The 25905-nt window shown below is 40.8% G+C and overlaps 1 protein-coding gene across 1 annotated transcript in view; it reads left to right on the top strand.

Annotated features, from left to right (window-relative positions):
* Positions 1–3850: 3850 nt before the first annotated feature.
* The window catches only part of Pdcd4 (Programmed cell death 4), a 37866-nt gene continuing 15811 nt past the window's right edge, over positions 3851–25905 (top strand). The window contains exon 1 of the mRNA XM_067133033.1: positions 3851–4690. Coding sequence (XP_066989134.1) covers positions 4378–4690 — 313 coding nt within the window. The 5' untranslated portion in view covers positions 3851–4377. The remainder of the gene's footprint in view (positions 4691–25905) is intronic.

Raw genomic sequence — 25905 nt, forward strand, 5'->3', positions numbered from 1 at the left:
TATTTACGGGTGGTCAAATAATATTTGATTACGATGTCATACATCAAATGAGGTACTGTAATACTTTCGTTGGAGTAGACACAGTCAATTGCTAATAAAATCAAAATAGTATTAGTTCAGAAATTTAGTAAAATAATGTGTAATTTTAAAAGTTATAAAAAAAATCCTGTGAACTACCTAACACCAAAATGTACAAGGGAAAAGTAATGTTAATATGAAATATAGCAGGTTGTTTACAAAACAATTAACTAGTACATTATTTTTTTTTCGGGAAAATAAAGATGTAATAATTGCTTGTTGGTCCTAGTTATCTGAAATTCTTGTCAGTCATTTTTATCTTTAGCAGAAAAGTATTTGACGTACGAGTGGACTCCCAGAACCAACCGGAGTTGTCTTCAGAGCTGTCTGGGTAGGAGGACAAATTGTTGAAAGTTCCAGGTGGAATGCAAAGAAGATCCAGACTAGCTGCTGGAAACTTGAATATTGGCAAAAGGCTAGAAAACCCCAGACGGTTACTTAAGGGGTTGATGAACCCAAATTAGTACAGCAAAGCATTTGTATTGATTTAACTTACGAATTTACTGAAACGTCAATAACACATAAGATGTAGGAGTAACAAGTTTTGGAGGACTGAATCTCGGATAGGAATGAAATAGTGATTGGGCAATGGAAATGTGACGAAATACGAACTTATTCGTCCTCCTCAGGTAATAATTGGCCTGCTAACTGAAGCCACTGTTAGAATAATTGGCAAGTGATGAAAAGCGACTGTGGCAACGACGTCTCTTTTGAAACATGAGCAGAGGTTCTTCTGAATGATCTGTCTGGTTATGACAGGATGAAACACCAGGTGCGTTAAGAAATCGGATCTTACGTAGCGTAGAAAAACCCTGAGCAAACAAGGCCTAATGTTCACATCACTTCTTATAAGACCAAAACATCCTCTGAAGGGGTTTAATGCCATCATTGCACCTCGTGGTGTACTGTAGGCATTACTAAGGGGTTTTTGCAACGTCATTTTGGCCCCATCCATTTTCAGATTTTTACTTTTATCAGCAATAAACCATATCCCGTAGGAGGTCAGTGCACTTCACGTGGTGCATATCGAGATGTTCGTGATGTTCCTTTCAGCCGATGGCTGCATCCTTTTCTTAGCCATTTCCGCTTCGTTTCTTCAACTTTGCTGTCCACCTTCAACTGTTATCTCTTTAGCTAAAATTTACTCATTTATCAGTTCCACAACGTTACTATATAGCACACAAAAGCATAATTCACACTCATCTGTAATGACGTGCAGAGAACTTTCTAGGAAAGTATTCTTGAGGCAAACATTAGTAGACACATACAGTAAGTGGCATTTGCTTCCAAGTTGTAGAAAAACTTGTTTCTTGAACGTTGTCGAGAACAGACTCCTTGCCACTCTACAGAATTTGATTCAAATAATCTACATTAAATTTACATATATCACGTGAAAAAATTCTTTACAGGTCGATGTATAGGCCTATACATCATACGCAAAAATATTATCAGCCGGTTAGTGTTCGTAGGACCATACTGACTTCGTTCCTGGAAGAGGCACATTACATATTATTGAAAGAAATGTATGGAGGTTATACATTCTCTGAGATTTACCAAAACATTCTTTTATAAAGCTGTTAACCTATGCATATTTTAATTTTTTTTTTTGTTGTTCTATTCTCTTGTTCAAAGTTGGTCACATGACTTACATGCCATTTTTTTTTACACAGGAGAGTTATTATATTTTTTCATTGTATTATTCTTCGAAAACGTCTAATTAACTAATGCTTAAAAGGATGTGGGGAATATCTTCTAAGATATTACGATATGTCAGTAAAAGAATGTTTTTGTTCGTCAGTAAAAATATATATTTTGTTTTCGTATCCATTGATGACATCATTTATTCATTTGAAATACCAAGCCTTTAAATCTAAAATTATTTACCTCTAATAATATTAATTTTCGAATGGATTATGATATTGGTTGACTCACCATAAAAACATGACTTGAAATCATTATGAAATGATAATTATGCAGTAGATTACATCATGCCATACGCGTATGGGCCACGCAGATAATCTCTCTCTCTCTCTCTCTATCACGAGGTGCTGATCGAGTCTGCTGACCAAGGTGCTTCCTTGTTTATTGTTCACCTTTCTCTCTCTCTCTCTCTCTCTCTCTCTCTCTCTCTCTCTCTCTCTCTCTCTCTCTCTCTCTCTCTCCTCCGACGCTAAATTTAAATATATCTCCATTGATATCTCGATGCATTCATCGGGACTCTTACAAAAAGTGATTTGTTGACCATGGATAACCAGAATGAAAAAAAAAAGTACGTAGGCAGAAATGATGGTAGGTTCTGTGCGCTAAATTTAAATCCATTGATATCTCGATGCATTCGGTGATCCACCTCCGTAGCAAATTTTATCGATAGCCCCAGTTTCTATATCCACGCCAGATAGATGTTTTGTCATCAACATACCTAAACCATCTTGCATTTCATGAAAGTTAAATAACTGGGTTTTGTTCTGATGACATCAATAAACAGCACCGGTGTAAAATTCAGGTGCATGCAAACGTCAACTCACTCTCGGGCTTCTAATAACGGCTGCTAATTTATGTATATATTTTTTTCAGTGCCCGTATGTTCAATGTACTGTCGCTTTAGCGATTTAAATGTAAATTCCTACAACTGTGTATTATTCATCTTGAAGATACCTTAACCTCGCAAGGCAAAACCGGTCAGGATCCAAACATTGTGTGCCCTCATCCCTTGTGGAACTGCACCTCAGAATCATAAGTACAATATACCTGCGGTTCCAAGCATGATCTACACACACACACACAAATATATTACACAAACCTGCTAACTACGGCATCTATTTCTCTGACATACTTTGCTTTCATACATTTATGTCGCCTAGTTTACTTCCTTTGATGTACTCACATTCAGGAAATTAAGCCATTTAATCTCCCGTTAATGCTTCTTGCTTGTAAGTGACCAGGCGCTACAGGTCTGGATGTCTGATTTTATATTCTTTATGCTGTTAACAGTGTTAGGCCAACACTGGGCACTTTCGGCCATTCGGCGCTAGACATGGAAAAGAGGGAGTTGGAGTGGTTAGACAGCAAAACAGAGGCCCAGAGAAAAAAGGGTCTGAAGGTAGAACTGGGAGAAAATCCCACAGTTATACATAAGGGTAACAGTCACAGAGGTTGAACAACAGGGTTGAAGAATTCTGTATGCTAACTTCGTTAAACTTCTCTCTCAATTACATGGACCTGCATATTAGTACATGCTTCCTTTACTAATTAATATGCTGCGAAATTTATCAATTATAAGTAGTTGCGAGGAAGGTGAAGTTAAGTATTAGCGTTTGAAATATGAGAGGGGTAAGATGGCGGAGCAACGCACGTTTCTCCGTCCATTGAGCACCAAACAAAATCAATGTCAATCATACCTGTCAACTAGACTGCGAGAAACTTTCTCAGATTGTTAAAGAACGGTTGCAGGAAAACCAGGGAATCTGCCGCCAGACGAAAATATTATTTTATTCTTAATGACAGAAAATTATTGTCATGCAATTTATTAAAACTCTAGACTCTTGCTTAATTCCCAATCCCTTAGGCAATTTTCACCTAATCTGCAACATGAGTCCCATGATGAACTCTAAAGTTATTTTTTTCAATAATGTGGCAATGTCAACATGATGAACAAGTTTTAAAGTGGTTTCCACTTATAATAACCTGGCTATTCATAGTACCCTAGATACTACTATAACAACGAACGCAGCTCCTGAAATTTCTATAGATAAGTGAGGTTAAGTTTCATGTTACACCCCGCAGATCAGTTAGTTGACTTGGCAACAGCAACTCTCCCAAGGAGCAAAGATACACAAGTTTCAGAGTATTGTCAGCTACCACGCACGTCATAGCCTTTTAGAAATAACGTTGTCATTTGTATGTTTCATAGCAAACGGAGAAATTTCATTTGGCATCTTAAAATTAGGTTGAGCGAGGGGGTCCAATAACGCGTAAAAGCATTCTTCGCCGTAGCATTACCGTCAACGGGAGAGTTGGCAACGCAGCTGAATCTCGCCTCCTTGCGCGACGGCGGGCTGTGATTGGCTACTCGGGGCGCTACGTCACAAGCCAAAACAAAGCAGCCAACGCTCGGTCGCATTCAGATAGCTCCTAAACCTCGTTGAATGTAGATCGATTGACCAAGATAACCGCAATTCTAACCACCACCATTGTTCATCCCAAGTAACACCTCAAAACCAATCCTCTTTTACCCACGGTCTCTCTTGCACGACCATTCCGTTGTCGCAGCGTTTCGAAGGAGGCAAAAATAAGAGAGAAATGGGCGAGGTGGCTGTCAATGGCTTGGTGATGGCGGCCGACCCGGCGGTTCTCAGCGGAGACGAGGGTGACGAAGTGGTGGTGAATGGCTGCTCCTCTCCCCTGGAGGCGAAGGAGAACTTGGCTGGACTTGTGAATGGTGTGGTGACCCTCAACGAACGCGTCAAGCGCCGAGCCAAGCGGCCTTCCAAGTTTCTAACCAAAGAATTGAGTCGTGCGAATTCCGACTCGCAAGTGGTCGTCGCGCCCCTCAGGGCGCTGAAGAACTCCAGAAAATCCCGCAATGGTTTCGGTCGTGGGCTGCCCAAGAAGGGTGAGTGTGGGACGCCTTTTGTACCTTGACGTGTTGGACGCCTTTTGTACCTTGACGTTGATCTGTGTGGCAAGTGGTGACAGTGTCTCGTTAAAATGACTGATGTTTAGTTTGATTGGGAGGTGGGTGTGTCGCGGCAACCCCAGGTCCGAAGCTTACCTTGGCGTAGATGTCATTCTAGAAATAGGTTCAGTGGGTTTGTCGCCGCTTGCCGAAATTCCTGAATTTGACTTCATTTCTTTTTCCTCCTTGCTACGTTTTGCTTGGTGTTACCAGGAAATTTCTGACAATCTAGGATTAGTTGGTTTCATACCAGGACAATCGTTCATTTGTTTTTTTTTTTTTTTTTTTGTTTCTCAAAAAAGATGTTCTGTTTTCAGTGCAAGAATTGTTACTTGGCTTGACATTATCTCAGTAGTTAAAGGTAATATGTATAAGTATACAAATAAATATATATATATATATATATATATATATATATATATATATATATATATATATATATATATTATATATATCATATACATATAGATATACATATATATATATGATATATATATATATATATATATATATATATTATATGTATGTGTTCATTTTATATTATCATTATCGCCTTTGAAAATAACGCCTGTTTAGTTAGAGTACCAGTGGCATATAATGTTTTTTCTTCCATGGGATCCATGAATGCAAGCTTACATGAATGTAGGTAATATAAGTACCCTTTCGTTCTTATTTCTTTTGCGACTTGTCACAATTTTTGTATGCTAAAACCCCAGCGTTTTCCTTTGGCTTAATAAGAACGGTATTATTGTCCCCAACGTTTAAGGTCAGGTATTTCGTTTTCAGTTTGTATGTTACACCCATTTTAGTTTTATATGTTTAAGCCTGTGTTCATTCCCTTGAAATAATTTCTTTATTAGCTTATTCGGTAAGTCACTTACTCGCGCGTAGCAATCATTCGGTGAGAGTACTATTAGTTCTTTAAAATTCTAAGACGTTAAAGATCTTGTGATATACTGTTGCTGGGCTCCTCCACCTTGTAAAGCTTAGTTATCAGTAGTTTGAAAAGTTATGTGCGTATGTTGTACGTAATTCTGGCATTTACGTGAGTGCTGCCATTATTGCAACTCAGTGTTGCAACAGTGTTTTATAATGTTGTAGGCCTTAGTACATCGAATTACAATAATTGCCCGATTACGGTACTCCCAGGTTTTGTAACGAATACGCCAGTGTCGGTTATTGGTACTCCAGTTTTATTTTTACCGCCATCAAACGCTGTCTTGCTTTCATTCTGTCAGCAGTTTAATTTTACATAATTTTTTTTTATTATTGCGTTATTTCCCATGTGTTTATGGAACGTATTTAGTAAGTAGATCCAAGGAAACATCACCGTATATTTTGTGCTTTTGGTCGAAATCACTATTGTCTTACTGATACAATACTTTTAATCATTTCCACCTGTTTTTGACGAAAACTTCATTCGCCCTAGCCCAAGGAAAGAAGGGGATCTTGTTCGTTGCTTCGTACGAAGGTATTACCACTGTTCTTAATTAGATTCTTCAAGAATAATCATTAAGTATGCTTGTGATATCCTCCCCAGGGGAAACCTTTTGGTAGTTTTTTTGTCCAGAGAAGTTCAAAATTTCTCTGAGAGAGAGAGAGAGAGAGAGAGAGAGAGAGAGAATGCGTAACTAAAAAGCTTAGCATGTCAGTTGAATTTTTTATTTTTAAATCTTGATTTTGTGATATGAAAGTGGCACTGCTAATAGCTGTAATTATTTTATGGGCTGGAGAGTGAAAAAATAGTTCGGACGCGAACATGCGTAGTTTTAAGTCCAATAGTAGTTACTTGTTATGCATGGTAACTGTATGGAAGTCATTGTAATCTTGAATGCTGTTCGGCTTTCGCCTGCCAAAGATAAATAAACATAAACGTCAGCAAACTTAGCCATTCGTGTAGAGTTGTTTGATGCTAGTTTCGCCATCTGGAGTCATGTTAATATCCCGGATTAGAGTGAAAGCAATTTTTTTAATTACCCTTATTATGAATAACCTTGTCAGTGATTCATAATACGATTTATGTTTTTTGTTAGTCATTGTTTTTCAGGAAGCTTGTAATGCAGATTTATTCCTTTGAAATGTTTCCCCCCAAATACGTATGGTGGTTAATCTTGTGCCCTAAAAATGCATGGTAGTTGTGATCAAATTTTAAGTAAAGCCGAAGAAATCTGTTGATTACTTAGTTTCATATTGTTGACAAGCAGCGAGTTGACTTTTGTTGATGTAGGCCTAAAGGATACATCACCAAAATATGCGGACATCTTAGAATAATGGAATAAAATGCAACCATTTTATTACGATGTCACGAGGACGCATTGTAGTTTGTTGACAATACCGCTATACTTAGTTGTACATCACGAATGGGTAGCTGGGTAATGGCTTCAAGTACTATTGTTTATTCGGCAAGGCTTCTTAATCAGATTTAGAACTCGGCACTTGAAATATGACCTTGGGTCTGCATTTTTTTTTCAGAATGTTTTGCCCGTTCTCATTTGTTGTTGCATTTTCCCCGAGTCCTGCAATTGCAGTAATTGCTTTATTCCCTCAGAAGCTTGTTCGATAGCGACTGCCTTCTTGCCTTTGCAATAAATGAAGTTGTATTCCTTAAGAGTTTTCGTTGGTGGCGAAGCTTCCAAGTGCTTTTGTTAATAAAGTACCTTCTCAGCTCATGTGCCGATGAAGAACCGGATTGAAATTCAAATCTCAAAGCGTAGTCAACCAAGACTCTACAGTACAGTAGGTGCACAGTAGAGTTTTTTTCAACACTGGTTATCTTACAAATGAGCCTTATCTGAAGTTGACAATGTGAAACTGAGTGCAACCCAACTTGGGGAAAGGTTGATTTTGTTGATGCAGTTTAGTATTAACTATTGCTTGCAATGCTTGTCAGGCGGTGCCGGCGTTTTCAGTCAGTGCATTTGGTAATTCAACTTAACCTTACTGAATGTGGTCGTGAGACGGCCCACGTACACAGGTACAAGGTTTGGTCTCATTCTTTGGGTGCTATAATTTAAAGGAAAAAAAAAATCTTACAGCCCCTCCAGGGACAAAAATTGTTGAAACATTTCATAGTCTATTGCATTAGAAACCATAGATTGGCAGATCTGTAATTGCAGTATGTATTAGGCCGTTTTTATTCTCTCTCTCTCTCTCTCTCTCTCTCTCTCTCTCTCTCTCTCTCTCTCTCTCTCTCTCTCTCTCTCTCTCTCTCTCGGTTTTTTTTTTTATTTTAATCACCGTGACTACGTGAGCAGTTGCTGGTGAGCTTTGCACCCCACCCGTGTTCTGCTGACAATCGATGTGCGCTAGGACTGTTGGCCGAACTATCGGCTGGTTGCTGTTTTATTTTGCTTTGCTATGTCCTACGCTCATCCCTTACAGATGGTGTTATATATTTGCTTGCGTTGCGACTTTTTTTTTGAGGCTTCTTTGTTTAAAATCTGTGTGCATGTTACTTTCTGTTCGACCAGCTTACAGGACGAGAAAAATGACTTCTCAGGGGCAGTTAAAGACAAGGTTTGAGGGGTCTCCATTCCTCGATAGCTCTAAAAAGGGAGAAGAAGAAGAAGAAGAAGAAGAAGAAGAAGAAAGAAGAAGAAGAAGAAGAAGACCCTTTCCGTTGTACAGCGTGTGTTTAAAGGCCTTCTACTACTACTGTTAAAAGTGAGCCAGCCACGACACGTGAAGTGCTCGGCACGAGGCTCTGGTACCACTACCCGAATTAGCCATGTAGTTCATTCTTGTAGTCAGTCTCTCTCTCTCTCTCTCTCTCTCTCTCTCTCTCTCTCTCTCTCTCTATATATATATATATATATATATATATATATATATATACATATATAGATTCTTCTCTTGTAAATAATTAACCAATGTTATTGCAGTTGACCGTAGTCCCAGCTTCTGTTATCAACCGGTTGGTTATCATTCAAGGGTCTAACAGTTGCATGAGAAAGCGTTTGAAAGTGACGTAGATGCAAGTTAATTTAGCACTGACCGAACACTTTCAAGTTTGCGTGACTTAAATAATGCAGGGGAAGATTGTCTGGATCTTGGGAAACGGAAGCGGGGAGAGGTTGCAGATATTTGAGAGCGGATTTAAAAAAATAGTCGCCGAACCGGATGTGTAAGCCTTGTTGCCATGGTTGCGTTTATAAAGTCTGTCCCCGTCTGAATGGTGTTGCGTTTCGACCCAGGCGTTCAACATCTGCAACCTACTTTCAGATGGTGTACGGTGCAATAGCCTTCGGTTAAACAGATGAAATCTGAATAAATCTTATGATGACAGTGAGACTACATTTTGTATGACTTGATAAAATGCTTAATTCAGTCCAGCGGTATTTTTTTCCCTTGATGGGACAATGTACTTTCTGTTACGGAGACTCAGAATTTAAAGCTCTTTGTTGTAGTTTTACAAAAGCAAAATAAATAAATAAATAGCAGTTTTGTAGCTCGTAATTTGTGTTGCGATTTAGTCATTCGTAACGAAAGTATTTTGTCATTACTGAAGCCGTGGAAGGTGTCGACTGTAGTAAGCTGCTGCGTATTCTGTGAGCTTTTTAGCTACATCAGCATTTTATCAAAGAGCATGGTTATGGCTGTTTATAACTGATGATTTAGTCGTGTGAGAAAATTGGCTCTATGCATCCAATTATTTGAACCAATATAATATGTGTTCGTGTGTGTGTGTGTGTGTAGCGAAGGTTGGTTGGCAAATGTTCACTTATTTTTTCGTTATTGGTTGAATACACTAGGTTAAAATTCTTCATCTAGGCAGGACTTCAAGGGGACTTCTTCATGATAGTGCACAACGATTGTGACCGGATTAATATCGGGGTATTGGATTTATCGCAATATTTGGCAGGGGTGCGTGATTTTGAAATTGGTGTACAGCGTCCGGACTACTGAACATTTTCCAAGGGCGATAGAAGTTTAACTGGATTAATTTAAATAACTCGAAGTAGACTTAAGGCTCTTTCAAAACGCACCTTTTCAAGCCTTTTGTAAAATTTTTCCTCAAATCTCTCGTGTCAAGTGTTTTGCTTGTAATGTTGTTCGCACACAGGCAGGTGAGTAGAGTTCATTGGCCGAGGTTAAGCAGTCGAGAGTAAGCAGAGTGCGTATGTGAAAGTGATGTAGTTTGGCCTCGCTCTCTCTCTCTCTCTCTCTCTCTCTCTCTCGGGTGGTTGGGCGGAGGGGGAGCGATGGTACGAGCGTTCATTCAGTGGAGGAGACAAATTGTGTAACTGTGTGTGGAGACGCGCAGGCACCAACCAATTGCGTTGAACGTTGCTAGGAGAGTTTTATGTAATGTTGATAATGCTGTAGCCATTTTGAAAATTGCAAGGTGGTTCCTGAAAGTTTTGATCTGCAAAGTCAAGTTTGCTTTTAAATAACATTTGACACGAGTTGTCAGTAAGTTATTTTGGCAGTTATGATGACTGTTCTTTGTGTGCTGTTTTGAGAGAGAGAGAGAGAGAAATTCACATAACGCAGCCTTCGACCCACTCCCCAGTCATGATGGGAAAGTGTGATGCAAGGCGGCGTTATCGCCTTTGTTACCCGGCCGTTTGGATTGAGGGGGGGAAACGCCTTTTACAACTTTGAATCGCAGGAGTTGGCATTAATTTCGATAATTATAGGACTGCCCCTCTCACAAAGGAAAACGGCGACTCCGTTTTTGCAGGTTCACAGTTATTTTCTTAGAAAACAGATGACCTGTCGTTCTAGTAGCAACGGTTGTCGAATATTTATGAATTGAAATTGCCTCAGGGTTGAAGATCAGTTTCATCCAGTCGCCTAATTTCGGGTGAAGAATAAGATTAGGGTCCTGCGTAATGAGTTAAAACGTCTTCAGTTCAAAAGCTTCATAAAAGCATGGCGGAACGTTTTTGGCTGTGTTGGCGTCGAGTCGACGTTCTAGAGACTTGATTCTTGAGACACAGTTTAGAGAATATATATCATGAGGAAAGGCTTCGTCTGTTCGGCTGCTGTGCAAGAATTAGTGAACTTCTTGAAGCTGAGCAGGGAGATCATTCCGCTCCAGTTGTGACACAGTTCATGTTTCTGTACAATTTTGAGTTTGACAGTTAAACTATGTGCAGTAGGGAATTCCTTACGGCCGATTATATAAGTAACCAATTCCCGTGCTTCTTTGTGTGTGGCCTGTATGGCCTGTAAAGTGACTTACGAAATAGTTTTGGGTATAGAAGGAAATAAGGCTTTGTGGGAAAAAAGATTTGGCTCTTAATAAAGTCGAATCATTATAGGTGGCAGGGAAAAGCCATTTGGTCTAGGGAAGGAAAGTCTTATGTTCGACCTCTTCTGGTCCTGGAATGTCAGTGGTAGGCTTTGACGTTAACCAGTACTTAGTCTCTCTCTCTCTCTCTCTCTCTCTCTCTCTCTCTCTCTCTCTCTCTCTCTCTCTCTCTCTCTCTCTCTCAGAGCCAGCTTGCTAGAGCTCTTCACAAGCTTGATGTAGCGTGGCTGTATTTGAGCGGCGAAGGCTTCCCAGCAGTCTTGCCGTACTCAGCACTTTAGAGGAATGGCACCCCCTTCTCTCTCTCTCTCTCTCTCTCTCTCTCTCTCTCTCTCTCTATATATATATATATATATATATATATATATATATATATATATATATATATATATATATATATAGAAAAGAGAGAGTTTATAAAGTGAAATATACGTACGGAATTGCTTCCTCCGAGATTTATCGATTTTGTGAGGTTCTTCCTTCCCCGTTTTGTAGTGTGACCTTGACGGTTTTATTTTCAATGTCAAGGTTGTGGAGGGACGTCGTGTAAAGCAGGTTTGGCGTTCGTTTCCGTTTCCCTTTATTCACCATAAATCTGGTGGTTACCAGCGTCACGAAAGTCCTACCGCATGAGCGTGGCGACCGCCTTCGCAGAGTGAGTTTCCTATCACGGGTTTGTTGCCGAGGAATTACGCAGGCTCATATTTACTTGAAAGCGAAAACTCATCGTTAGTTTAAGAGGGAATGGTGATGTGACGCAAGAAAATGTCATGCACAGCCTATTGATCGATGGAAGATTGAAAGCTTTCAAAGTTCGTTTTGACAGTTTTAGTCAACTGGGCTTGATAAATTTAGTAGGTGGGGTTTCCTGGCTTTTAGTTTGTGCGTCCTGAGTTTAAACTTCCTAACGATGTGACTTACATCCAAAGTACTGTAGGTCCTTAGATTGCACGGCTATCCTCAGGAGCAACTGACAAAGATTATGGTAGAATATGTATCTCTCTCTCTCTCTCTCTCTCTCTCTCTCTCTCTCTCTCTCTCTCTCTCTCTCTCTCTCTCTCACATCTATCTTAAAGCTGCCTTGCTGGGCGACGAACAGTCTGAAAGATGCTGGCGTTCGCTGTTGCTGCTCGTTCCGTTGCCACCGAACCCTCTGACCCCTTTGGTACTAGGATCGCTTTGGGGAATGGTGTTGTCGGAGAGAGCGTCGGCTCAGCGTTCTGCTGGGTTTTGTTTGGAGGATGTTGGGTTTTGGGGGGATTAGAGGGGCGGGGGGACTCTGATCGGCTGTTGCGTCGTAATTTTTTTCTTCTCCCCCTCCTCTTATGGGGGGAGTTACTGACGGCGCTTCGCGTGGTGCACTGTAGGCATTATTGAAGGGTGTTACCAGCGTCCCTTAGCTGCATAGACTTGAGCCCTTACTTTGATAGATGATAGTGCCAGTGTTACTTGGCTTGATAGCCTAAAACGTTCTTTCTAAAGCTGTACAGTATTCTTAAGGGTTGTTTTTCAGGCGTGGTTTCGTCCGAACACGATTATTTAGTGTTTGAAACATATGATTAATATTTAGTTTCAGTAATTTTAATCTTGATATTAAGCCACTAATTACCGATGAATACTGATTTTAAGCCACAAATAACCAATGAATACTGATATTAAGCCACACATTAACAATGAATACTGATATTAAGCCACAAATAACCAATGAATACGTGATATTAAGCCACAAATAACCAATGAATACGTGATATTAAGCCACAAATTAGTAATGAATACTGATATTAAGCCACACATTAACAATGAATACTGATATTAAGCCACACATTAATAATGAAGACTGATATTAAGCCACACATTAGCAATGAATACTGATATTGAGCCACAAATCACCAATGAATACCGATATTAAGCCACGAAGTACCAATGAATACTGATATTAAGCCACAGATTTCCAATGAATACTGATATTAAGCCACAGATTTCCAATGAATACTGATATTAAGCCACAGATTTCCAATGAATACTGATATTAAGTCACAAATTACCAATGAATACTGATATTAAGCCACAAACTACCAATAAATACTGATATTAAGCCACAAATTACCAGTGAATACCCAATTCGTTATACATACTGTACGGATGCACCAACCTTCGAATCATGCCTTTTGGTGTTGAACATGCGTAGTAGTGATTCATCCGCTCATTAAAATTCCTCTCGGATAAAAGGTAACCCCCATTTGGAAATTGAGTTCTGTATTGACGGTTTACTTGTGGTTTAATGTATAATAAAAACAAAAGAGTTTCACTACGTTCGATTTCATCGGACGCCTTAAGGAGTACCGTGTGACCCTTTGGCTATACCGTTGTGCTCTACGACCTTTGTTTTAGGCCTAAGAGACCAGAACTATGTGAAGGTTGTTGTTTCAACGATAGATTGCCTATCTTGTCCTTACTTACGTGTTCTCGTAAGAGACTTCTTTTAGTTTTATATCAAGTATCAAGGGCTGATGAATGTTTTTTAAAGACATTGCTTCGTGGATTCGTTCGCTTTTGTTGAATATTATTGGATGAACGGAATTAAATGCTCTTATTTGGCTTATCCTTATGAACCACCCCATTTTTTTAATCAGTTTGTCCAGTATTAATGCGCACTGTTATAAACTTTAAACACGGTTGGAAGGATTCCAGACTGGTTGCGAAGGTAGGACATTATGCCGTGTGTTCTTGAAGGTCGACCGTCAGTTTGCTCCGTTATTTAGCATTTTATATGCGTCGTCTTGACCGGATTATTAAAATAAGGGAAAAATGTTGTAAATTTTATTCACAGTTGTTTCTTGCTCAAACATCTGACCGACGAAGGTGAAACATCATATTTGGTGTACATACCACCAGTGAAACCCTTTTAGATGACACAAGGCCTGGGGACCATGAATTGGTGTTTCACAAAGCTTCTTGTCATAAGAAAATTGTTAGCCATCTAATTTTCCTGAAAACCATAATGGCATTAAATATATCTTCAGGTAAAATGATTCTTTTGAGGGAAGTTGGTTAGGGTTCGCCTTAGTAACATGTTTTACTTAAAAAAACTGGTTTTACCCTTCAATTATTTTTTTGGAAAAGAGACAAGAACCGTAAGATATAAATATTTTAGAAGTAGGCAATTCAGATTCCTTGTTAGTACGTATGTTAATCATATTCTAACTATTTGAGTCAGTTGAAGGACGTTGCAAACCACTGCGGGTACAGGAATAGCAAAATTTAGACATATCTCTTTGCTGCTGACTGTTTAGTTTTCTGTAAAAGAAAACTATTGTGAGGGCTTTGTCTGTTAAAAATTACTGAGGCTAGAGGGCTGCCAATTGGTATGTTGATCATCCACCCTCCAATCATCAAACATACCAAATTGCAGCCCTCTAGCCTCAGCAGTTTTTATTTTATTTAAGGTTAAAGTTAGCCATGCTCGTGCTGCTGGCAACGATATAGAACAGGCCACCACCGGGCCGTAGTTAAAGTTTCGTGGGCCACGGCTCATACAGCATTATACCGAGACCACCTAAAGATAGATCTATTTTCGGTGGCCTCGATAATACGCTGTACAGAAAGCGTTTTTTTAAACTTTAATTAAACATACTGTTAACTTGGTAGCAGGTTTGTTCGCTGCCAAGTACTTGTAGAGAGATAAGCTTTACTGATGTCTGGCAGTGTTTAAAATTCAGGTGCTTTGAGTGTTATCAGTTGTTGGTGCTGATAAAAGGCTTAGTGTTTGATACACGTGATGCCAAAAAAATAAGTGAAGGTTTTCCTTATCAGACAATCAAACAAAAGTTTGTATTGTGGTAGAGTGTAGGTATGGCGACACTTATCAGGTTCAAGTTTGGTACATCGCTTTTTTTTCTTCTTCTTCTTCTTTTTTACTGAATTATGCTGAGGTGTAGTTTTTGGGGTCCCTAATCGTTTCTGTAATTGACCTGTTCAAATGGTAACGTGGACACCTGAATGATAAAGCCACAACTGAATGTGGAAGTTGAGTGCTGAGTGAAAGATTGGACTAGTTTTGGGTTTAAGGTTAAAACTGCTCGTGTATTTGATGACTGGTATATAGCAACGTGTAAATTTGGTCTGACATATTAAACGCGATGTGTTCCTAGTGTAATGTCTATATTTGGCACTGAATACTTGGCGAAGTTTATTGAATATCTAGTAGACTTCATTGGTGCGTAGCTACCAGGAACCATATCTGATCTGGTTAACCGGTTTTCACGCAGCCAAGAGATTTTTTTAGTCTAGCTTTCCCTTACCAATATTAACATAAAATGGGTATGGCAACACTGAAAACCAATGGAGCATCGAATGATTAAAATGCGCTCACGAAGCAGAGCTGTGCAGTGAGGATATCATGTACCCCAGGTAGGCCTAAATCAGGTGATCGAGAACAGTTTCATCAGAGAATGTTAAATCCCCTATAAAAAAAAAAACTTGGTGGCGCAACGTATTATCAAACATGGTTGGCTTTAGTGGTGTCTTATCGAACATTTTAATCTTTCACTCTTTCTCCCTCGCAATCGATTTACTTTCATTCCTCGGTGTTGCCATCGTTGATTTTGAAGATAACCGCCACCCTGATACTTAAAAGAATATGAATCGTACGCTCACGGTGGTCAGAAATGGTGGATGGGTCTATGCATGTATGGCTCGCCTGTCGTGGCGCCTGAGAATTTTTTAAGTACATATTTCACCTTTTCACGTTCAGCCTAGGTTCACAGTATGCCATAACGCATAACCTACCAAGGTCTTGTCTTTGCACGATCTCGACATGAAGTAGATCACCCTTTTTGAGGGTTGTAACTTGATTGTAGAGCCTGGCTGCCTGAGCAGTACAGAATAGTTTTGCTGACTCGTGCAGACCGTCGAGTTACTTACATAGACTCGAGTAACTTTGTTCACTTCGTTGGGTTTTATGTCCTTGTACCTTTTCAGAATAGGCTTCTTATATTTTATAATTGTCTTCTAGTGTTTTCTTGTCAGTATCGTAGCTCCTGCAGAATAGGAGAGTCTTTAGTTCTTTTTTAAATTTGCATCTTTCTTGTGTGATCTTCTCTTGGGGCGGTATTTTGTTGCATAGTCTTGGTGCGCAGTGTACAAAAGCTCTCTCGCCTGACTTACAATTTGTTCTAGGTTCAAATAGCCTCTGTGCTTCACTTGCATGTCTGATTACAGTATTCATTTCAGGTCTGTAGAAGCTTTAGCAGTTTCTCAGATATGTTGGTTCACCATATTTTAGTACTTTACAGACTGTAAGAAGTATTTTACTTTCTATTCTTGCTTTTACTGGGAGCTCAATTAGTTCTAGGGTTACGGTATTCTATCGGGAACGTAAATGTTTCTGATGCTGGCGTTGCTGAGGCCCTTATATTTGATTTTCTCGGATAATTGACCTATTTCACCTGTTCCTCATTTTAGATTTGGTTTCAGTTTTTGATAAGATTGTTTATCTTCCAAAGTTTGTACTCGAGCGTGATGGCTGGAGGCAGTTATCTTGTTGATATGCTGAGACATAATCCCTTATAACATGAGGTCTCAAGTGTTGTGAGAAAATTGGTAGGTGTGAGTTACTGCCTTTTTAGTTTTCTGAAGAGGAAACTATTGTGCCGGCTTTGTCTGTCCGCCCTCAGATCTTAAAAACTACTGAGTCTAGAAGGCTGCAAATTTGATCTAATTGCAGCCCTCCAGCCTCATTAGTGTTATTTTAAGGTTAAAGATAGCCATGATCGTGCCTCTGGCAACGATATAGGAAAGGCCACCACCGGGCCTTGGTTAAAGTTTCATGAGCCGCGGCTCATACAGCATTATGCCTAGACCACCGAAAGATAGATGTGTTTTCGTTGGTCTTGGTTATACGCTGTGCAGAAAACTCGACTGCGCTGAAGAAACTTAGGCGCATTTTTACTTGTTTTTAGCATGGAGACTGCACTGCTTATTCACTACCAACTACTAACTTTGAACTGAGAGAGACACTTTTTATTTAGGTTATCTTGTTGGCTGGAAAAAAAAATTATGAAACACCTTCAGTGAAGAACCAGGTTTTAGAAAATTGAATACGTAAAAGTATATGTCATTTAAAAACTTCATTCTGGCGGCCTTCGCTGCTTACCAGAAAGCTCTGGACAGCGTCCACAGGCCAATATTATGGAAGAACTCGCCACTGGTATTCCCGATAACTGTTTAGTATTGAACTGCAAACGACCTGTGTTCGAAACAGTGCAAAGTTGATGTTAATGAGAGTTCAGTGAAGAATATTTGCAATGAGAAATTAAGTTACGTTTGCCACTTGCCGTTATAATGTATATTATATAATTAATAACAAGTCGAAGAAGATAGTTTTCTGTACAGCCGCTACGGCGTATATTCAAGGCCACCGGCGGTCTCGATATAATGCTGTATGAGCCGCGACCCATGAATTTTGAAGGTGGGTCGGTGGTGGCCTATCCTATATAGTTGCCAGAAGCACGATTATGACTAACTTTAACCTTCAATAAAATCAAAACTACTGAGGCTAGAGGGCTGCAATTTGGTATGCTTGATGATTGGAGGATGGGTGATAAACATACCAATTTACAGCCCTCTAGCCTCGGTAGTTTTTAAGATCTAAGGGCGGACAGACAATAGATTTCTTTTACAGAAAACTAAAAATGGTCGACAATGAGTTAGCTTTAGATGGAGCAACGGTAGGGATTTGAAGTCTGGAATAAGATATATCGTTTATTCTGCAGAGAATTATAAGGTTTACGAAGGTTGTTCAGCAGAAGTGTGATTGCAAGGGATGACATACATTGCGAGCTGGGAGAATGATTTTTGAGGTTTACAGTTGCTAATATTAGGAACGATGCCATCCAGTGCAGATTTCAGTAATTTTAGGTGTAATGAGGAATAAAGGCGAACTAAATCGTAGCTGAATTGGAAGTAAAGTGGATAGAAATTGCATACGAAAGTGTAGGTTACGAACTTGATTGATAGACGAAAAGTGGTTTGGCGTCACGAAAATCTAATTAGAATTTTTCGTGTTAGTGTGTTAAAAAAGAAGTAAAAATTGCGCCGAAGCAATCGATTTTTCTGTACAGCGTATAATCTAGGCGACCGAAAATAGATCTCTCTTTCGGCGGTCTCTTTATAATGTTGTATGAGCCGCGGCACATGAAACATTAACCAAGGCCCGGTGGTGGTGGCCTGGCCTATATCGTTGCCAGATGCACGATTATGGCTAAATTTAAGCTTGGATAAAAACTACTGAGGCTAGAGGGCTGCAATTTGGTATGTTTGATGATTGGAGGGTGGATGATCAGTATACCAATTTGCAACCTTCTAGTCTCAGTAGTTTTAAAGATCTGAGGACGGACAGATAAAACCGGCACAATATAATAGCTTTTTTTCAGAAAACTAAAGATTGCTGCTGGGGTCAGCCGGGTGGAGAAATAGTACCATAGAGAGATTACGGAAACTCCACGTGTAGATTATATAACGGAAGGTAAATATAAATATAAAACTATTCGGGCGTCGCATTTATGCGAAAGAAGCCGTTGGCACGAGGGATAGGATTGGGGTTTGTGGCTTTTGAAGTGAGAAGCCACGCAAGTGGCTGCAGCGGGAGGCTTAAGTGTGATGGTGGCGTGATTCTTGGAGTAACAGGTGACCACTCGTGACCTGACTCCCACGTCCTCCCACCCACTCGGTTCCTCCTCCTCCTCCTCCTCCTCCTCCTCCTCCTCCTCCTCCTTCTCCTCCTCCTCCTCCTCCTCCTCCTCCTCCTCCTGCTGCAATGTAGGGGAGGGCCTGCGTTCGTGAGGTGATACAACCCCCAGTTGGTTACTTTCCTGGGCTGGAGGGCGTTCCAGAAGTTCATGCAACAATTGCTGGTCTAAGGGGGACGTTTCTCTCTCCTCGCAAGGGTTCCCTGATTTCCACGTTTCTGTGAATGGGTCTTGGTGTATTAAGCTTTAGGTTATTACTAGTTGCTGCAATTAGTTAAGTGAACTCGTTAGTTTCACGTTTAATAAAGGGGAGAATGAATGAAGCCGATATGCCTATACTTGACGGGTGCAATTTTCATTTCGTAGAATTTTCCAGCTGGTCGCAAATCGTGTCTGTATCTTAGTGCTGTTTGTGGACTCTCTCTCTCTCTCTCTCTCTCTCTCTCTCTCTCTCTCTCTCTCTCTCTCTCTCTCTCTCTCTCTCTCCTTTGTACTCGAGACCTGCACAAGTCTTGTACTAGTCACTCCGATGCTTGTGTCGCTCCTGTGTAACCCGTTGCACTTCGTATCAAACTAGTCAGGTCTATTGTAAGTTGTTCCCTGTGAGCCTAGTTGCAAGCAGCCCCCTTCCTCTCTCCAGCTAGGCATGATAGGCAACCTCCCACCCACCCCCCCACCCCACCCCATGCAAGAGTAGCTTCCAAGTTCCGCAGCTCTGAAGACCGGTAAAGCTTCGGCCATTACACCTATTTTAGATGATCTGCTTTCTCTTCTCTTTTCCTCTCCCCCACGAGGCCCGGCTCATCGGTTGCAATCAATTCCGCGCGCTGCATGGCTTTCATTAGAAGCAAAGTAAGGAAGAGGTGCGGTGCTGCAAGTATCGGCCGTTGATCATTTTCTATGCTAAGATTAAATTTTCTTCCCGGTTGTGGACGCAGTCTCCTGTTTGCTGGAGTGATGATTAAAAGGCAGTCCGTAGGAGGGGGCTGCGGCTCGTCCTATTGTTGCCAAGGTGGGCATTCGTTGGTCGATAGCAAGACAACGGGTGAGAGGCTGTCCCAGACATAATGTAAACCTCAGGAGGTAAAGTAAACCTCATGATTTAATGTCAGTAAATACATGGTGTTGGTGAACTGATCATGAATTTGCGCCCTGAGACGAATTCCCTAACGGTAACGTCGAGAGAATTTCTCCGAAGCCAGCCACAATATTTTCGCAATAGCCTCATGGATGGGTGGGGTTGTTTTAAAGGGGCCTCAGCTGGGTATTCTTACTTTGCCTCTCGTATTTTATACATCCAGCGCGGAAGCCGTAACCTATTGATCCATTGCCTAATGACTTCGTTGTAACACTGCTTGGCCGAGTTAGTCAAAATATCTCGCGCGCGCGCGCATGTTCCAGTATGTTCTAGACTGTATTCTTGTCGGGTTCGTACTATCGGGGTCGCAGGAATGAGTTTGCAGGGTTCGCTATATGAAAGAGTACGCTGTGAACGTTAGCGAGAAGGTTAGCAAGATATAGAAGGCGTTTATAGAAGAATGCTGGCTTGTAATATGACAGATGGATGCGAGGCGCATCAACTGAGTTGCCCAATAGACTTCATAAGTCTTCCGTGAAACTGAAAAGGTTTCCTGTCAGCGCCATTTATTTCCGTGGTGGGTTGTGATGGTGCATTCGGTTGCCTACCATGCATTGAGCAGCTTCGTTACAAGTTGCTCTCTCTCTCTCTCTCTCTCTCTCTCTCTCTCTCTCTCTCTCTCTCTCTCTCTCTCTCGTTACAAATTGTTCTTTCTCTCCTCTCTCTCTCTCTCTCTCTCTCTCTCTCTCTCTCTCTCTCTCTCTCTCTCTCGTTACAAATTGTTCTTTATGCCTCTCTCTCTCTCTCTCTCTCTCTCTCTCTCTCTCTCTCTCTCTCTCTCAGCATCATTACAAATTGTTCTTTACACTCTCTCTCTCTCTCTCTCTCTCTCTCTCTCTCTCTCTCTCTCTCTCTCTCTCTCTCTCTCTCTCTCTAAACTACGGATGCATTCTAGTGATTTCTAAGTATTCACAGCAAGGTCCTTACCATCGTTTACGGCATGAAAAGTAAACAATCTCTCAGTCAAAATATAGTTGTAGGCAATAAGACCCACCATTACGAGCTTTCTCGTTTGCAATACCCGATATTCATGTATTTCAAGGAGGTAAATATTAATATTGTACACCTGTTGAATGAGAAATTTGAAATGAGACTACAGAGAAGCCATTCGTGGTTTGGAGAGTAGTACTTGCCCGCGTGGTGTTCTGCACGCACACACTCACTCCTCAACGATCTATTTAATTTGCATGTTTTCCCATTCAGTTTGGCGTTTTTAGTTTCTTTTACGTTGGCGTAGTCATTGATTAAATTTGCCATTAGATTCTTCATCTCGCCAGCAACTTGTTCGGTATCCTAGAGTGTCTTAAATATTTTTGTCAAGTTTCCTTAAATTGCCTGCGTTCGAACTGATAATTTTACCGTGCGGATTTGTAAAAAGAGTTTCAGCTTTGAAAACTTATTTGGCGACATTGTCTTTGAGGAAATTTCAAGCACTTGGTATGGCATTCACTGTGCACAACTTCGTCACATTTTTTCCCCCCAATTCGAACATCTTTCTGGCCTAAGTCAGTATCTCATGAGGCAGCGAAATTTAAAGCTTTGAAAGTGGTATTTGGGTCAGAGGATAAAAGCATAAGTACATCAACAGAAGTTATGCTTGAAATTACAGCAAAAGCTCTCATCTGTTGATGTATGTATGACTGAAATTATATCATTTCATTCATTCATACAGCAGAGGTTTCTGATTTATCGCACATTTTAACTGCACATAAGCAACCTAGACATACAATAACTTTACAGGGACTGACGTCTGTTCTGTGGAGTGAATCTTGTCATGATAGTTCGGTAGTTCTTCTGTCAGGATGCTTTTAAATTCTCCAAATTTTATTTTTCAAGTTACGTTAACCAGTTACGCTTCTCCTCAGGCGAATGGACACGTTTAAAAAAAAGTTTTACTTTGTAATCACCTCTGAACCCCGTTGGGGGCGGGGCCTAGTGTCGTAAGTGCACCTTACGCGCGGTGCACTGTAGGCGTTGTTTGAGGTTCTTTGCAGCGTCCCTTCGACCCCCTAGCTGCAACCCCTTTCATTCATTTTACTGTACTTCCATTCATATTCTCTCTTTTCCATCTTACTTTCCACCCTATCCTAACAATTCTTTCATAGTGCAACTGCCAGGTTTTCCTTTTACTGTCAATTTCCCTTTCAGCGCTGAATGACCTCATATGTCCCAGTGCTTGGCCTTGGGCCTAAATTCTCTATTCAATTCAGTTCAGTTCAATTCATTCGTTGCATTTGCCAACAGATCCATGAATAAAAATTTAGTTTTAGAAACTTAGTGCATTTGTTTCGTATGCAGTAAAATGTAGCCTGCTTGAAATTGATATATTGGGCAACTCTGGACAGAACGAGCTTTCAGTTGGAGAATGGTGGTGTCTTGGCAAGTTTTTGAGCGGGGGAGAAAAAATGTACTACGCATTGACCTGCCATGAATAGACAGGCTCGCTTGTCGTTTGGCCTATTTGTCGGATGTTGCTGCTTGACCTGTGCCAACACTTTTAGGAGGAGTTTGTTGATCCCTGATTGTTTGCGTGGCTTTTAATACACGAGCCAAAAGAGTTTTTACTTCTTCATGTACAAAAATGTCTGATGGAACTTCCGCAGATGAATTTTGGACACTGAAGATGGTGCTACTATAGCATCTCTACCATCCAGGGGCTAGTACTAAGCACGGCGAAACAGTGTAGGTGAGAGTTTCGCCGTGTTTAGTACTACCCCCTTGGGGATCAAATAGTTTTATATATAGTTTAGGGAAGTAATTGCCATAAGCCTTAATTGGGTTGTTTAATTTTTATCCTTATTTTTTGGTAGGTCGCGAGTAGCTCGATGGCACCCTGAGTTTAGATGCAGTTGTCTGCCCTCCCGCCGGGAAAATGGGAAAATGTAGTTTTTCCCGATATTCACATTCTTTTATCATTCCAAGCAACCGAGCACGTATTTTGGACTGGGCTTCGAACTAAAATGTGCGAGTCGAGAAAATGGAACTATGCTCTCATTATTTCTTAGTAAATTCAAGTATTGTTGAAACTGTAGTATGTGAACCCCTCCCCGCCCCTTTGTCAGCATTCTCAGAAATGTTTTATTTTTATTTTACTTCATTTTGTTGCCACTATGATGGCAGTAGGTGACTAAACCACACTGAGGCCATTAATTTGAATATTCTAACAAATTATGGCCTCGACAGAAAGAGTACTCGCCACTAACGGAAAGAGTACACGACTCTAGACAGTCTCAATTCTTAAAAGAAACTGCTACTGGCCTCTTGGTCACGTAAAATTAGACGTCAATCTTTGACCTTTGGTGTGACGCACCTTCCTGCTTGGGCTAGTTGAGATGGTTTTAGAGATCGCGGAATAATTTCAAGAAATTCAGCATTAGTGAGAATATGGTAAAGTTCAAACACCTTCGCTGAAGAAACCCCATTCTCCTGAAACCTCAGGAACAAAATTTACGTTTTCTCTTTTAAATTTATTACGGCGTCAGTAACCTAGGCGTTGTGACGTCAGTTTTAATAGACAATCAACCTATCAATCGATCAATCGTCGGAAGTTTTCAAGGCAAGTATATTCTCCGAACATCAGGTTTCACCGTGAATTGTACCACTGCATTCCGGATAGGGAGAGTCATGTATAACTTGCTTTTTTGCCCAATTAGCTCATTGTAGATTGGTGACATTCCTTTTTTCTTAACGATTCATGTAGATAATGGATATAGCCTTATGGGAAGGTAACTAACTACTGCGAGCGAGAGTTCCTTGTTACCTTGAAATTCTTGTCGAATGACGAAACGGACAAGAATTCTATTTTTTTTAACGAGTGAAATTGACATCGATTCACGAGCCAGATTTTTTTTATATCCAAAGAACGAAATTGACATCGATTCACTGGCTAGGTTTTAAAAAGAATAAATAAGAGAAATTCACCTTTATATGACGTGCATTCATGAACCTCAATTCTTGCATTATTGTTTGTATAATGTAATGCATTTGTTTTACAATACTGTTCTTGCTTGGCTTGCATTTAGAAGGATTCTTTCCCGGGCAAGCTCGTAAGCTCTTAGAAAATGAGAACTAGTTTTCTTTCCTTTCCTCCATGGCTGTGTTTATGCTAAGCTGTTGGCCTTGTCTTTGGTTAATATGAGTAGAAGATTCAGTCTTCTTAAATATGCTGTCCGAACTTAATATGCTTTACGTAACGGTTCGGAGCTGTGGCTTGGTTACGTGAAAATGTAGTCAGCTTGCTTTTCATTGACAGGTCTCTGGCAAATAATTACTACCAAAACATTCTGCAAGTAATTCCTGGTGATTAAATGGGAGGGGGGGGGGGTTTCTTTTAAACTGTGTTGATTGGTGAAGGTGGCGCGGCCGCTACGAAGTTCTTGAATGGTCAGAGTAGAATGTTGCGCGCGCTTTCGAGGCAGCAGCCCCGTCAAGCTCAACTGTTGTCATTTTAAACTATTCGCTCAAGTTTTCAGTTTCGTGAGGTTGTATGCATGTATTTTTATGACTGCGTGGTTTCATTCAGCTGTTTATCATTATGTATCATACACAAGACTGCAGTTTGTAAACAAATTAAAGGTGTCCGTTGCCAGGTCTAGACTCCGGATGTAGGCGTCTTGCATAACCCCAACGTTCTTAGTCACCTCCAAACAAGCGCCAGATGTCTTGCGTTACATAATTCGGCTGTTAATATTCTACAAGACTGAGCCACTTAATAATGACGATTGTGATAACTACGAGAAATGAGAGGGGCTCCTACGTCACTCGTAGCTTGGGAGTTTCCTTGGAGTTGAAAAGTACCACCCCATCACCACCACCACCATTGGTGTTCTACGCAGTTAGCTTCACTTCAATCCACGTGGCTTCCAAGGCTGCCCTCCCCACCCACCCCCCTCCCCAACGGGTGGTTGGTTCAGATTAAGCAGCCCCTGGCCCCATGCCAGCACGGGCCCGTGCTCTGAGTGCGTGGAGGACGTAAAAGGACGCTGGTGTGGACCCCTTGGCTGTCAACGAGAAGCCGTCCGTGTGTGTTGCAGCAGCAGTTTAATAATCTTGTTATTGTAGCTTCTTTGAGACACGCCCACATGGTCTCAGCCTCGCCTCTGCTCAGTGTAGTTTGTTCATTAAAGCTGTGTGCTTGTTTTTCTTCCCCATGGGGTGGGTGCTCATTTCTGTAAATGTGTTTTTGCAACGCGAATACTTTGCGGGGTCTCTTCCGGGGGGGAAGTGGGGAGAACGTTGCGGAATTTGAGTTCTCACTGTCCACCGGACCGAGGAAGCTTGATAGTAAGATCCGTAGTAAACACGGCGGTTATATTTACAACATGGGCTGCTCCGTGAGGCCAGGCCATATATAGGTTGCTATACGAGGCTGCCGAAGTTGCACGTGAGGCAGACGATGGGGACCTTTAAACCAAGGTCCTTTATAGGCGGGCCAACTCACGCTTCTTTTGTTTTTTTTTCGTATGCCGTAGAGTTAGAATATTTCAGTTAACTTTAAACTAACGTGCCATTTGATACTCTTTCCCCCCAACGAGTCCCACACTCCCGCATTCCTCGACCCTCCAGTGAACATTGCATGATAAGCAATTCCATGTTATCATTTCAAATATGACGTTAATCTACAAGAACTATATTACTATTTCATGTGTCGAAAACATTTTTGCTAATACTCCTACGAGGAGTATATGCAGTTCGAGAATCACATGATTTGGAATGTTTAAAAGAACAAAAATCCGAACTGTCTTTGCTCTGTATGGGCGAGACGACCCCGGTCAGTTAGAAATAAATTAGGAAATACGTTTTGCCATTTTCGTGGCGTTGGTTTTGAATAAGTAGATGAGCATGTTTTAATAGGAAGGAAAACAGAACAGAGTTGAATGAAATAGCACAGTAAAAGCGGGAGTGAGGTGTAAATGGAATCGGTGTCGTTGGGCGAGTGCAAATCTCCGTTGAAAAGGGCCAGTTGACAACTCGTGTGAGTAATGGCAGCCGGAATAGCGGCAACTCTCGT

The sequence above is a fragment of the Macrobrachium rosenbergii genome, chromosome 32, assembly GCF_040412425.1.
Source record: "Macrobrachium rosenbergii isolate ZJJX-2024 chromosome 32, ASM4041242v1, whole genome shotgun sequence".
Taxonomy (NCBI): Eukaryota; Metazoa; Arthropoda; class Malacostraca; order Decapoda; family Palaemonidae; genus Macrobrachium; species Macrobrachium rosenbergii.